Source organism: Ambystoma mexicanum, chromosome 13 (genome assembly GCF_040938575.1).
Source record: "Ambystoma mexicanum isolate Mex_15411 chromosome 13, UKY_AmexF1_1, whole genome shotgun sequence".
Taxonomy (NCBI): domain Eukaryota; kingdom Metazoa; phylum Chordata; class Amphibia; order Caudata; family Ambystomatidae; genus Ambystoma; species Ambystoma mexicanum.
This window is the reverse complement of record NC_090938.1, coordinates 284,932,168-284,945,430: the sequence shown is the minus strand read 5'-3', so window position 1 is coordinate 284,945,430 and position 13,263 is coordinate 284,932,168. Positions and strand designations below refer to the sequence as shown.

The 13,263-nt window shown below is 46.7% G+C and overlaps 1 protein-coding gene across 4 annotated transcripts in view; it reads left to right on the top strand.

Annotated features, from left to right (window-relative positions):
- The window catches only part of LPCAT4 (lysophosphatidylcholine acyltransferase 4), a 2,084,283-nt gene that overhangs the window by 323,580 nt on the left and 1,747,440 nt on the right, over positions 1-13,263 (top strand). For all 4 annotated transcript variants that reach the window (XM_069633760.1, XM_069633761.1, XM_069633763.1 and 1 more), the window contains exon 6: positions 12,221-12,279. In XM_069633760.1, coding sequence (XP_069489861.1) covers positions 12,221-12,279 — 59 coding nt within the window. The remainder of the gene's footprint in view (positions 1-12,220; positions 12,280-13,263) is intronic.

The following is a 13,263-nucleotide window of genomic DNA, read 5'->3' as shown; positions in this document are numbered from 1 at the left end:
CCTCCAAATTTGGCTGTCCTGAATTTAGGATGTTTGAGAGTGATCGCAGAGGAAGAGCCGAAGGTTCCTCACATTAGGTTTGATGCTAATACCGGATGACAGATTGGTGGGACTGCTTAGACTGAGGCATTTGTGGGTCGTGGTGAGCATTTTATGTGTTTGACGGGAAGCCAGTTGAGTTTTTTCCTAAAGGTAGAGATGTGTGTACGACGGGACTGATTGAAAATGATGTGCACAGCATTGTTCTGTGCCACTTGTAAAGATTGGATACTAGAGGCAGTGGTGCCCGCCAGGGGGCTGTTAAAATAGTCCAATCTTGAATTTATCAGTGCAGTGGACAAGAGAGCAGAGTTCTCTTCCGATATGAATGGTCGACTATATCTTCTCTTGTTTATAAGACCGCAGCTAGATTTAATGCTGGAAACATGGGATTTCTTGGAGAGTTCGTCATCAAGAACTACTCCTAAGGTCTTGACTTTCTTTTCAAAGATAATGGTTTTGTTGGCTATATAGAAAATGGCGTAGTTGGAATCAAGTTTCGCCCGAGTGTTTTTGGATGCCACGATAAGGAGTTTGGTTTTTTAATCGTTCAGGGCAAGAGAATTGCAGGCCATCCAATCTTGTATGGCTTTATATATTTTGTTGGTTTCCGTGTCACTGCTATGAGCCACTCAACTGTATAACAAGCTGAGTGTCATCAGCGTAATTTGTGTATTGCGCTCCTAACTTGTTCAAGAGGTCAAGAAGGGGCAGGATGTAAAGATTGAAGAGCAGCGGCGATAGACAGGAGCCCTGAGGAACTCTGCATGTCTGAGAGATTGGAGAAGATTGATTATCACCAACGTAGACCCTTACCATTCTGGGGCCCAGAAAGGAAGCAATCCTTTTGGATGCAATCAGAGCAATTGGCGACCTCTCCGAGCCTTGACACTAGTAAGCTGTGATCAACTAGGTCAAAGGCTGCAGAGCGATCCAATAGCATGAGCAGAGCAGCTTGGTTTTTGTCAGCTATGCTAACAAGTGTTGATTTGAGATCCAGCATAGCTGTCTGTCCCGTGACGAGCTCTATATCCCGACTGACGGGTACCCAAGATGTTGTGTTTTTCAACATGGGCCTGTAGCTGTAAGTAGGCAAGTTTGTCAAGTATCTTGAGGACATAGGGCACGTTGGTTATGGGCCTGTAATTTCCGTCGTTGGCTGGGTCAAGGTTTTCCTTTTTCAGTAGAGGAGTGATCCATGCCGATTTTTTTTTTTACAGGTCCGGCACCAGACCCTCATCAAAGGAGAGGTTAACCAGTTTGGTGATCCATGGAACCAGAGTATCTAAGGACTCCTTGAGAATGTCAGTGGGGCAGTCGTCAGCAGGACAAGACGTAGCTTCGAGATCCTGTATGATTTTGGATACTTCATCTTCAGTAAAGTGTGTGAATGAGAATTGAGGGATAATGTTTTCACAGGTGTTGGGTGAAGTGGTATCAGTAAAAGATTGTGTGGAAGTTACATTGCCTAGGGCTTTACTGATTTATTTTCTTTATGAGAATCAATCTTGAGTAAAAAGGCGTCATGAATGCCCTGACACCACTTATTATCTTTAATGATGTTAGTGGGTGGAGGCTGGTTTTTGAATCCCGCTAAGATTTTAAATAACTCCCTAGTGTTGAATTGAGCATTCACTATTCTTTCATTGTAGTGTGTAGCCTTTGCTTTTATGATTTTTTTTTTGTAGTTGAGAGTGGATTTTTTTATATTTTGTTAGGGTGTTATCGTTAGGGTCTTTCCTCCAGGCTCTTTCAAGAGCTCTTTTCTTGTCTAGCAGTAAGAATTTCGTCATTGAACCAAGTGTTCTTTGTGGTTTCGGTCTTAATTGCCTTCATTTTCAATGGAGCGAGGTCGTTAACTGCTTCTTTGATGTTCGTTGATAGATGGTTAATAAGTTTAGAGGAATCGGCAAAGTTGTCTAGGGGTTGAATGTTGGTATGTCCTCTTTTCAGAATGAAAACATTGTTTTGTAGTGTACACATTTTTCGCAGAGATGGAGTACATCTTACTTATGCCAGCAATCAGATTTTTCTGTGAAATATACAAAATGCATTGCAACCTTTTTTGGAATTACAGCAATCCAATTTGCAGTAGGTGGTGACCACTTGAGGTTTTTGAAGCACAAACAAACACCACAAAAAGGCTCTTTTCAGAGCCACCACTTCCTCCCAGACAAAAGTGCAATGGTTCTGATAGGGTAGTACCTAAAAAAAAATTACATGTCTGCAGACTGTCCGTGGACTTCAAAAAATGCACAGGGCCCTGCACTATTTGTCATTTCTATTTTTGAACTGTGAAAGGCGGCTCTGATGAAAAGAACCTTTTTTTTGTTTTATATTTTTTTGTTTTTTAAAACGCGACACACCAGGAATAAAGGGGAAAGCATCCGACTCGGATGTCGACACTTTACTATCGTACCAGCCCACGGCGCCGTCGGCACCTGTGTCGACGCTGAAGCCTTGGCGATCACGACGTCAAGGTTGTCGACACTCTCGGCGTTGAAGCCTTCGGCACGATCAGCGCCTTCAGGGATTTTTTCTCACAATTTGCCTTTGGAGTACCCGGATATCGTGGATCCTCCAAGGAAGGCTACGGCAAAGTCTGTGAGGCCAGTTTTGGACTCCAGGCCCTCTTCTGTCACCAGACCTGGGTTTCAACTCCCTCTGGCTGAAATTTATGAAGAGGAGGAGAGGTCTGAGTTTGAGGACCCTTGTGAACTTGATGGTGCTCCACATTTTTCTGGAGACCGTCAGTTTGAGGAGTTGAGGCAGACCCTCCATGGCGCTTGTGGGTTGGACACTTCCCCGTAAGTGGATTTTGGTAGACCTGAGCCTTGGGCTCATGCAGAGTCTTCATACACGAGGCTCATGGCGCGAGTCTTGGAGTATCTGGGCTGGTCCAGTCCTCCTGAGGACTTTGTGAAGGATGATCTAACTGACATCTTAGATCAAGGTCTGTCCTCTGACCCAGTTTTGCCATTTCATCTCACCTTCCAGAAAAGGATGGCAGCTGCTTGGCGGTCTCCGGAATCTCTTCCGGCTGGTAATATGTTTTTGACCAAGAATACCGCCCTTCCGTTAGCGACCCCAGCTATTTATCTACTCACCCCACTACCAAGAGTTTGGTGGTTCAGGCGGCTACGGCCACCGCGAGGCAGGCGGTGTACCCTACCATCCCTCTGGATAAGGACGACCAGTGATTCGACGGTTGGGCCCGGAAGTTATTTTCTGCTGGGAGCATGGCCTTGAAATCGGCCAAATCCACGTGTGCCTTGGCAAGGTTTTCACACACTCTGTGGAATTGTTTCTTTAGCGGCTGAGCATATTCCCGAGGGGGAGAGAGGGATGGTTTCCTTGCTCTTGTGCAGGACGGCAAGGATGCCATGTGTGAATCCCTTCACTCTAGTTTGGATATGGCCGACAGTGTTATCCGGTCCATGGCTGCGAGCACCGTTGTACGCAGATTTGCGCGGTTGCGGAAGTCAGGGTTTTCTCCGGATGTGCCGGCCCGTCTTCTGAACATGCACATTGATGGCACACATTGGTTTGGCAGCAAGACTGACGAGAGCCTTGAGCGGTTGCAGACCTCAAAAGCTGCGGCAAAATCTTTAAGCGCTGCAGTGCGTCAACCTCTGCCTTTTTGTCCTTGGGGACAGCAGTGGAGTGGAGGTTCCTTTCGTTACTACTCCTCCTTTGGTAGAACGAGGGGGGCCGCCAGTCAAAGGGGCCTGCGTAAAAGTACCCGTGGTGGTCGGGGCAATCGTGGAGCCAAAGCTGCTCACGCAGCTGCCTCTTTGCCTTCATGCACTGCCGTAGCCGCTTCCAAACAGTCATGAGGCCGTGTCCCATGGTTCGCTGGTTGGGGGCAGACTGTCTCGGCATGTCGAAGAATGGCATGCCATTACTTCAGATGCGTGGGTTCTTGATACCACAGCCCACAGCTACTGTCTCCCCTTCCTTCAGTGGCCTCAGGACAATCCACCGGGGAATCTCTTTGATGCTTCCGGATCCGCTCCATGTGCAGGAAATCTTGAGTCAGCTGGAGAAAGGTGCTATAGAACTGGTGCCTGTAGCGGAGAGGAACAAGGGATGGTATTCCCCATATTTTTTGATCCCAAAGAAAGGCGGGGGATTGAGACCCATCTTAGACTTGCATTGGTTGAACAAACTTCTCAGGAAGGACAAGTTCAAGATGGTCACTCTCAAGTCCTCCAAGCCCTTCAAGTTCAGGATTGGTTGGTTTCTCTGGACCTCGAGGATGCTTACTTTCATGTGCCACTTATGCCGCGCACAGGAAGTACCTGAGGTTTGCGGCTGGTGACTTGCATTTTCAGTTTCGGGTCCTGCCGTTCAGATTGACCCCCGCCGAGGGTCTTCACCATGCAAATGGTGGTGGTGGCAGCGTACCTCAGGCGAGAGGGCACTCACGTCTACTCCTACCTGGACGACTGGCTGATCCGGGCGTACTCTCCCGAGTTAGCAGTGGATCATCTCGGTGTCACCTGCTGCACCCTCCACAGGCTGGGCTTCTCCCTGAATTTCAAGAAGTCGCATCTGACACCTTCCCAACAGCTCCAGTACATCGGGTCTGTGTTAGACACGTCTTTGGAAGTGTTCGCCTCCAAAGGTAAGGGCTCATCACATTGTGCAGATGATGGACAAGTACCAACATGCCCAGAGTCTCCCGGCTTTCGAATTCTTAAAGTTGCTCGGCCTCATGGCTTCCTGCATTTTTCTGGTGCCAGAGGCCCGGCTGCGGGTGAGATCCCTGCAGTGGGCTTTCAAGATGCAGTGGTCACAGTTCTCTGGCAAGATGTCGGATTCCGTTCAGATTCCAATCTCAGTCTCCCAGCATCTTCTGTGGTGGGTCAATGAAGGGAACCTGATGAGGGGGGGGAACAGTTTTGGCAACCGTGGCCAGAAGTGACGATAGTGACTGATGCTTCCCTCACAGGATGGGGCGCTCATGCCAACGACTTGACCGCCAACGATCATTTGTCTCTGTCGGAGTCCAGACTCCACAACATTTGTTAGAGCTGAGGGCCATTAGGCTGGCCCTGAAGGCGTTTCTGCCCTCTGTACGGGGGGGGGGGGTGTCCTGATCATGACGGACAACACAGTGGCCATGCATTACCTCAACAAAAAGGGGGTGGGGAGTTAGGGTCCCCTCCATTGTGCAGAGAGGCAATGCAGCTCTGGTTCTGGGCCATCCAGCAGGAAATTTTGATCTCTGCAGTTCATCGGGCGGGAGAAAAAAATGAGGCAGCGGATGCTCTGAGCAGGCGGAGCATGGTCTCCCATGGGTGGGAGTTGGCTCAGGAAGTCCTTCAGGAGATCTTCGCCCTCTGGGGAACCCCGCAAGTGGATCTCTTCGCCACCAGTGTCAACCGGAAGTGCGAGAGATTCTACTCCAGGGAATTTCCTCCAAGAGGAGCCTTAGGATACGCGTTCGTGGTGGATTGGTCATTCCCACTACTGTACGTGTTTTCTCCATTCCCCGTCATTCTTTAAGTGTTGCAGAGGTTACGGAGGTTCAGTTCCCACATGATCCTCATTGCTCCGGATTTGGCCAGGAGAGCGTGGTACCCAGACCTTCTAGAAATGTCCATCTGCCCTGCACGCAGTCTTCCCTACCGAGAGGATCTGCTCTCATACGCGCGAAGGGCAGTGGAGGGCGGGGGGGTGGTCAGGTTCTCCATCCATACGTCAAGAGACTCAACCTTCACGCTTGGTATCTGAAAGGTTGAGGTATAAGGATTGGGAGCTCCCGGATGACGTGATGGGAGGTGTTGCTTTCGGCCAGGTGGCCTGCAACAAAATCCCTGTACCGTTGCTGTTGAATGAAGTTCTGCGACTGGTGCAGAGATCACAATGTTAATCCTTTTCAGTGCTCCATTCCTATGTTTTCTTTGTCTTGCTTACTTTCTTTGGCCCACAGGGGCCTTCAAGTGGGTACCATTAAAGGTTACCTGGCGGCGCTGTCTATCTTTAAGTGCTCGTCTGAAGAATGTTCTTACTTTAAGATTCCTTTGGTTTCTTAAAGGACTGACTAATGTATTCCTGCCGTCCCCTTTCCAAGTGCCGGTTTGGGATTTGAATTTGGTTTCGAAATTTCTCATGGGTGCTCCGTTTGAATCTTTGCACTCTTGTCCTTTGAGATTACTGTCCTTCAAGACTGTGTTCTTGGTTGCGGTTACTTCCGCTCGCAGAGTGAGTGAATTGCATGCACTTTCATCTAAGTCACCCTTTACTGTATTTCACAAGGACAGGGTTCTACTGCCAGTACGTCCCTCTTTTCTACCTAAAGGTAGTTTTCTGAATATCATTTGAGTCAAAAGGTGGTTCTTCCATCTTTCTACCCGCCCCCTCATCCTGGTAAGGAAGAGGAGCGACTCCATCAGTTGGATCCTAGGAGACCTCTGAGCTTTTACATTTCTAGGATGTCGAGGGTCAGAGTGGACGATCAACTCTTTGTAGGATATGCTGGACACCGATTGGGCCAGGCTGATACCAAACAGACCTTGTCCAGGTAGATTTGCCTTACCATTGTGTTACCGATTGGCGGGTAAGGACCCTCCTGAAGGGTTTAAAACTCATTCCACTAGGGGTGTGGCTACTTCCACTGCCCTCCAGCGGGGTGTTCCTATTAGGAATATTTGTGATGCCGCTACATGGGCTTCCATCCACACCTTTGTTAAACATTATTCCCTGGATACAATCCATGGTCAGGATATGGCCTTTGAGAAGGCAGTTCCTTATTCCACAATCTAATTGGGTACTCTAAATTCTTTTCCCTCCTCCATTTACTGGTACTGCTTTGGGAGTCTGTCAAAGATGTGGAATACGTTGGAGGACACAATCCATTCAAAGAACAAGTTACTTACCAACTGGTAACGTTCTTTCGACTGGATGTTCCTCCAACGTATTCCACATTGCCCTCCCAGCCTGCCCCTCAGGAGAATTTCTTTGCGATAGCCTTGCGGAAACAGAAGCTGCAAAATGCAGTCAAGCAGGCATGAGACTGGTGCCACACGTTCTGGGGGGAAAAACTTAAACTGAGGCTGTGGGCGCTGTGCGCCCTATTTATACCATTCTGTGACGTCGCCCTCAATGAAGGCCTTCGAGGGACATCGACCCGATGTCAACGACGCAGGACGCCCTCTGCTGAAAGTTTCCGAAGTGCACAGCTGTGGACATTACACGTCAAAGATGTGCAATACGATGAAGGAACATCCAGTTGAAAGAACGTTACCAGTTGGTAAGTAACTTGTTCTTCCAGAATCCCCCTAGCATGGCCAAAAGAAGCCTACACACACACTAGATGTGCGCAGGGCAGTCATGTTCTACCTTGAAAGAATGAAACCACTGAGGAAAACGAACCAATCTTTTGTTTCAGTGGCAGCTGGTAGAGAAGGGGATCCCGTCTCTCAGCTATCTCAAGGTGGATTGTCAAATGCTTCACACTGTTACTCTTGCGAAGAGAGAACTGCCCTTCAAGCCTAGAGCACACTCTACTCTGAGCACTGGGGCTTCCATAGCATTCATTACAAATGTTCCCCTAGATTCCATTTGCAAAGCGGCAACCTGGAGTTCTGTATGCAAGTTTACAAAACACTATTGCCTAGACACTCGTTCTAGATCTGACTCATGTGGGACAAGCAGTATTAAGACATCTTTTCTCTACTGTTCCCTCTCACAACCCGCATCCAACTCCTGCTCGCTAGTCTATGCACAGCATGTGATTCTAAGCAGATTAACAAGCATCAGAAGACATGCATTACTCCCCGTAATAGCATTTCTGATGATTGTATCTGCTTAGATTCACATGCGCCCTCCCTGCCTCCCCGCTTGGGGTGGAAGAAACCTAGACGTCTTACTACTTTCTCTATGTACTCGCTCACAATAGCCTTGGACTCCCTCATGGCAGAAAAAATACAATCGGAGGGACCTCTGCGCGTGAGGGATTTTGGGTACACTACACTACACTACACGTCACAATGGGGATAGTGTTACAGGCACGCCTATGCTGTCCCCTTTCAGTCCCTGAAAGACAATATGCAATACTCCGCGGTTACCACTGGATGTCGGACCATATGCACAACATGTGAATCTAAGCAGATACAATCATCAGAAATGCTGTTATGGTTGAGTAATGCATGTCATGCTTCGCAGGCCAGATCCTAGGCTCTAGGCTTCACAGATGAAAATAATATAAAAGGTCCGCCGGTGCTGAAAGGGATATTCTGTGCTCCACAACGCGACAGACACAAGACAGCCCTTCGCCTAGCAGGCTTATTTGCGAGGGTAAGAACCCTCAAATTTTATGCTGCCCCCTCCTTTCCTCCACCTGTACAGGCTCGGGGCAGGGGTGGTCTACAGCCACGCAGCTTCCAATACACAGCTGCAGCAGCCACCAGAAAGCTGGTGCTCTTTGCCTCGGGGTGGTGGTGGTGGTGGTGGTGGTGGTGGTAGTAGTAATAGTAGTGAGGAGATGGGTGGTACTAGTTAGGAAAGGGGTTGTAATAGCTTGGGAAAGAGTAGTGGTGTGAAGAGGTGAGCCTACTAAGAGTGAGTAAGATCGAGGGGTGCAGGTAGCTAATTAGCTAATGGAAAGGAAAAGAGTAGGAAGTGCAAAGGAAAGCAAAAAGTCTGAGTACAGCAGTAGGTAGGCGAGGAGAAGAGAGCGAGACAGAAATACATGGGGAGAGAAACAGGAGACTGCGGAAGGAAAGAGGCCAAGTGTGGCCTGAGTGTCTGAAAGGTTCCTATTAATAACGAATACTACCCTTGTACCCTTGGGTGATTTTAGATTAGGGACCACTGTAAGGAAGGCATGGTATCAAAGTAAGACGGACACAAGTGAGCACATTTCAAGGGTGTTTATTGACCTTTCGAAAGGGGTGTGTTGAACGCCTATCTAAACCTAAATCTAAGATGGGAGCAAGCTATGAGCATCAATTAATAAAGAATGCTTGAGTGGAGTCTTGTCAAAATAAAAAGGGACTATACTAAAAAACCTATTGCAAATCCTTACTGCTAATTTACAAATAGTGGGTGGGGAAACGTTCATGGAAAAGAAAGAAGTGTTCACAAAATGATAAGTCAGGATGTTTGGTCGGTTGGCCTCCCTTCCCCACGTTTTAAGCACTGGGCAAGATGGGTTCGCTCGAGCCAAGCACACACACTGGCTTATTTGACATGAGGATACAATTCCCTCCTAGGCTCAAGGCTCTTTTCCATCAAAGTCTCTTGATTTGGAAGGACATGATGTACAAAACAAAAAAAGCAAGTTATTTTCTTCTTATAATTATTTTGTTTGGGTGTCTATCCCTGGATCCCCCTCAGCCAGGCTCAGATCTTATTTTACGATTTCAAAAGTATTCCTTCTCAGGTGACTCACGGTTCACCCCGGATCTCCCTCAGTCAGGCTACGATCCCTTTATCACATTCAATTAGTCTCCCTCATCCGGGCTCGGACCAATTGCAATTCGCTTTATACTTATCGAAGACTTAGAATGTGCGCAGGGTTTAGCTCGACCCGTTGCTGGACTACTTCGATACAAAGTTCCTTTTTTACAATGCAATTGCCGTTCAGTTGGATATCTTAGAGACCTTCGAATGAGCACCCCTGTGATGCCGGACGACTCTGTACTTAGTATCTTATTTGGCTTTTTCAAAGTACATTTACATTTTTAGTTTCCACTTGTTCACGCCTCTCATCACATGCGCTTCAAACACTGTTCTTTGTGGAATTCATCATACAATGTTGCTGCTCGCAACCTTGGTTCAAACACAAGCTGATTTCGTATTGGTTTCTCCAATTCACTGGCTGTGCTGCTTTTACTGGCACAGCTTTCTTGCAGGAGCCAAGAACAGTACCACGGCGGCAATCGTTCCTCCGGTCCTGGATTATCAACCTGGAACACCCCGGATAACTTTGATGCACAGTGTCGGATAGATCAGTGTAATTTCCAGGTCTTAGGCTTCTCTCTCTCCAATGCTTGTGAAAGTAGCAGGTTTCTAGAGGTCAAGGACACACACCACCTAGATTGTTCTCGGAGGGAGATGGAGATAAAAGGGGTTTACCTTTTGGTCTTCATGTACAGTCAGTTATTAGATGGTAGGTTAGCAATGTCTAGTGACAAGCCTGTGGTTGAGGAACTCCTGGGCACAGAGGGAGCGGCTCACACTAGATGAGAGAGGGTGGGGGTTTGGATGGGAGACTGCCACTAGCAAGACCTTTGACAAAATAACATTAACACAAATATTTGAACTGTCTTTGAGAGTTGGCATGTTATTTAGGCCATCTATGACATTAGGTATGGACTTTTGAAGATTAGGTTTACTGAACCATCCTTTGAACATTTGAAGATTAGGGGAGCATTTGTGCAGAACTGCTTAATAGGTTAAGGTTTTTGTTGGCCATTGTTTGCACCTTGTGTTTTAGAATAGGGGTTCTTGACTGGGGACAAGACCATTGGAAGCTTAGGACCCAGATAAAAAAGAGAGAGAGACTTAGACGTCTATTCACTTCTCGTGCGTATCCTTAACCTTTTGCTTAGGATTTGTGTTTATAGAGTAGTATGGCATCATCCCAACCCTTACCACAATCTAATTAATAAAGAAATGGTTTAATCACTGAAACTGAAGTCCTGTTGCTTAATGTCCGGCCTACCATAGTACTCATTGCATTTCTGACGAGTCCGTTCTCATTATTATATCAGAAAGCGGTGTGTGCGCCATAGCAGTTTCTTGGAAACACCTCTCCACTATTTGAAAATTGCAAATCGTTTTGATTAGAAGTATTAGAAGTACAAACATGAGTTGAAGTTTTCCATTGCTTTGATTTTAGCCAACATTAGTGTTTGGCATGGTTGCTTCTTTAGCAGTGACCGACCTTCCTCTTTTTTGCAAGGCCCAGGATTTGACTCTACCTTGGGACTGATTATCATCTCCTTTAAATTATTAATAAGAAAGTAGAATAAAAATTGGTACCCTTTTCAGAAGGTTCTAATTGGCACAGCCAATCGAAGTAGGATTTCTTAGAACTTCCATGCACTGTCAGCCTGTATTTGCTCTGAATTCCACCTTTCTGATGGCTGGTCCGGTCAGGAGATTTATGATGCCCCCTTGCCTTCTCAGCGCCTCACCGCCACAGCCGCCTGCCCCATTTCTTCGAGGAGGGTGGGTTGTTCAGTCTCTCTCCACCTCCTCCCTCCGTGCGACGGCCCCAATGCAGGCTGTCTTAAGCTCCACCCTTCTGCTGCAGCACCCCCCAGGGCTGCCATGTTACCATGGCCATGGCCACAGCAGGGCCAGAGACACTGAGAAAGCCCGGTCGTCTGCTTTATTTATTTATTTCCTGGACCAATGGGTGCAAAAATCCTTAGCACCAGGAGGCGGGGCGGGGGGGGGGGAGCGGTGGTGAAAGGAATTTATAACCTAAGCACTAAGGCTTAAATAGACATATCCCCATTATAGATTCTAAGCAGTTCAGCTTAATTGGGTCAGTTATTGCATTGATTTCCCAATTGTTATGGGCTCCATTGTCCAAAGGCTCCCCAACAGGTCGGTCCCTGGGTCTCTCACCCCTCCGTTAGAGGCGAGTATGCTTCTTCATTTGTTTGCAAGCCTGCCTCAATACTTTTGATTGGGTAGAAGAGGAAGGGGAAGACGTTGGCTCCATTAAGTTAAGCGGTAGTTCTTAAAAGGGCGTTCTGAGATTTTTGCAGAATAGCATTTTAAGTCTTCTATCATCACATTAACAGTTTTTTGTGCCCACTCTGACCTGGTTTGGTGTTGATGGAAGGATGTCCTTATCAGCACTTTTCTTCCACCTTTGCTTAGAAACTTTTAGGACTGAATTACGATCAATTTGTGTAGATTTTCATTGCATGCAGACCATGTGGGTTGCCCCAGTATGAAAGAGACCCTTTGAGTTGTTGGAGTAGGTTGGGATTTAGTAATCCGGATTTATGGGCTCAGATTCCTCAAATTTTCCTCTGTTACTGTGTAGTGCATAAAATTATACTTTTGTTACCAAAGGGCTGTATAAATTTGGGTATAGCCAATATTTTATCTGAGAATGTATTTTTGCATGGCAGTCTGTTTCTTTTCATTGTTTGGTGATTGTATGTTGGTTTCACATCTCTGTTCCGATAACTGCTGTTCTTGATTTCAGGTGCCTTTATTGCTGGAGTTCCCATACAGCCTGTCCTTGTCCGGTACCCCAACAAAATCGTGAGTCAACTGAGCCTATCCATGACTTGTGATTTGCATTGTTAATGTCATGATGTACACTATTTGCTTTTTTGGTTTGGCTCCTTGACTGCATGGTTTCCCAGTCAACTGGGAAAGGGGAAGTGCTATTCTCTTTACTGGTACTGACACTGAGGCAGTCAAGTATCGTTGTACAATTTCTGGTTAGACCTAAAAAAACAGCTTCATTTGGGCCTCGCATACTCTGCTTGAATACAATTCTGGAATCATTGTTCTCACTGGTGAGTCAAATATTGCATTTACTCTGCCTATTATATGAAAAGGACTTCTACCACAAATAGGAACATTTTGGTTGTTCTGGATTTCTCCTTCTAGGAGAATTTTTTTCTGAAGAGTACTGGAGGCAGTCACCAGAAACATCAGCCCCCTTGAGTCACGTTACCTCTTGATTTGGGAGGTCACTGATCCCAAGTCACTGTGTGTTGCAAACAGGTTTCTGTACCTTACGTCATATGCCACTCTCATTCCAGACTAAACAAGTTTCAAGTCTGTGTGGAAAAGTACAGGATTCTATGGGGTTCATCGGATGTAGATATGCAGTTTATAGCTGACCCAACTTGTCAGCCCTGTAGAAAAATCAGTCTAAGCCAAATGGGGTGACATTAGAAGGTCGACAACTAAGAGGACTAAAGGGGACCTTATTTCCAAGAAACAAGGCACCTTCTACATCTGCCCATCATTAATTAACAATCATACTGTCTGTCGTTTAGACAGAAAAGGTGAAAGAAAACATTTGTGGCCCATATAGTCATGCACTATAGGGTTGTAAGTAAAACAGTGACTCGCACATTCACTGTCTTTGTTGCCACCCATTTCACACATTCAACAGTCTGAGTTCTGTTTATGCTGTTGTATATAGATTTAGGTGGTTGTTGAGTGCACTCTAGTGCTGTTTCCGCAATCTTGGCTGTCAGGAGGACTAACCTGCTGCTTGTGTGCAAGCCC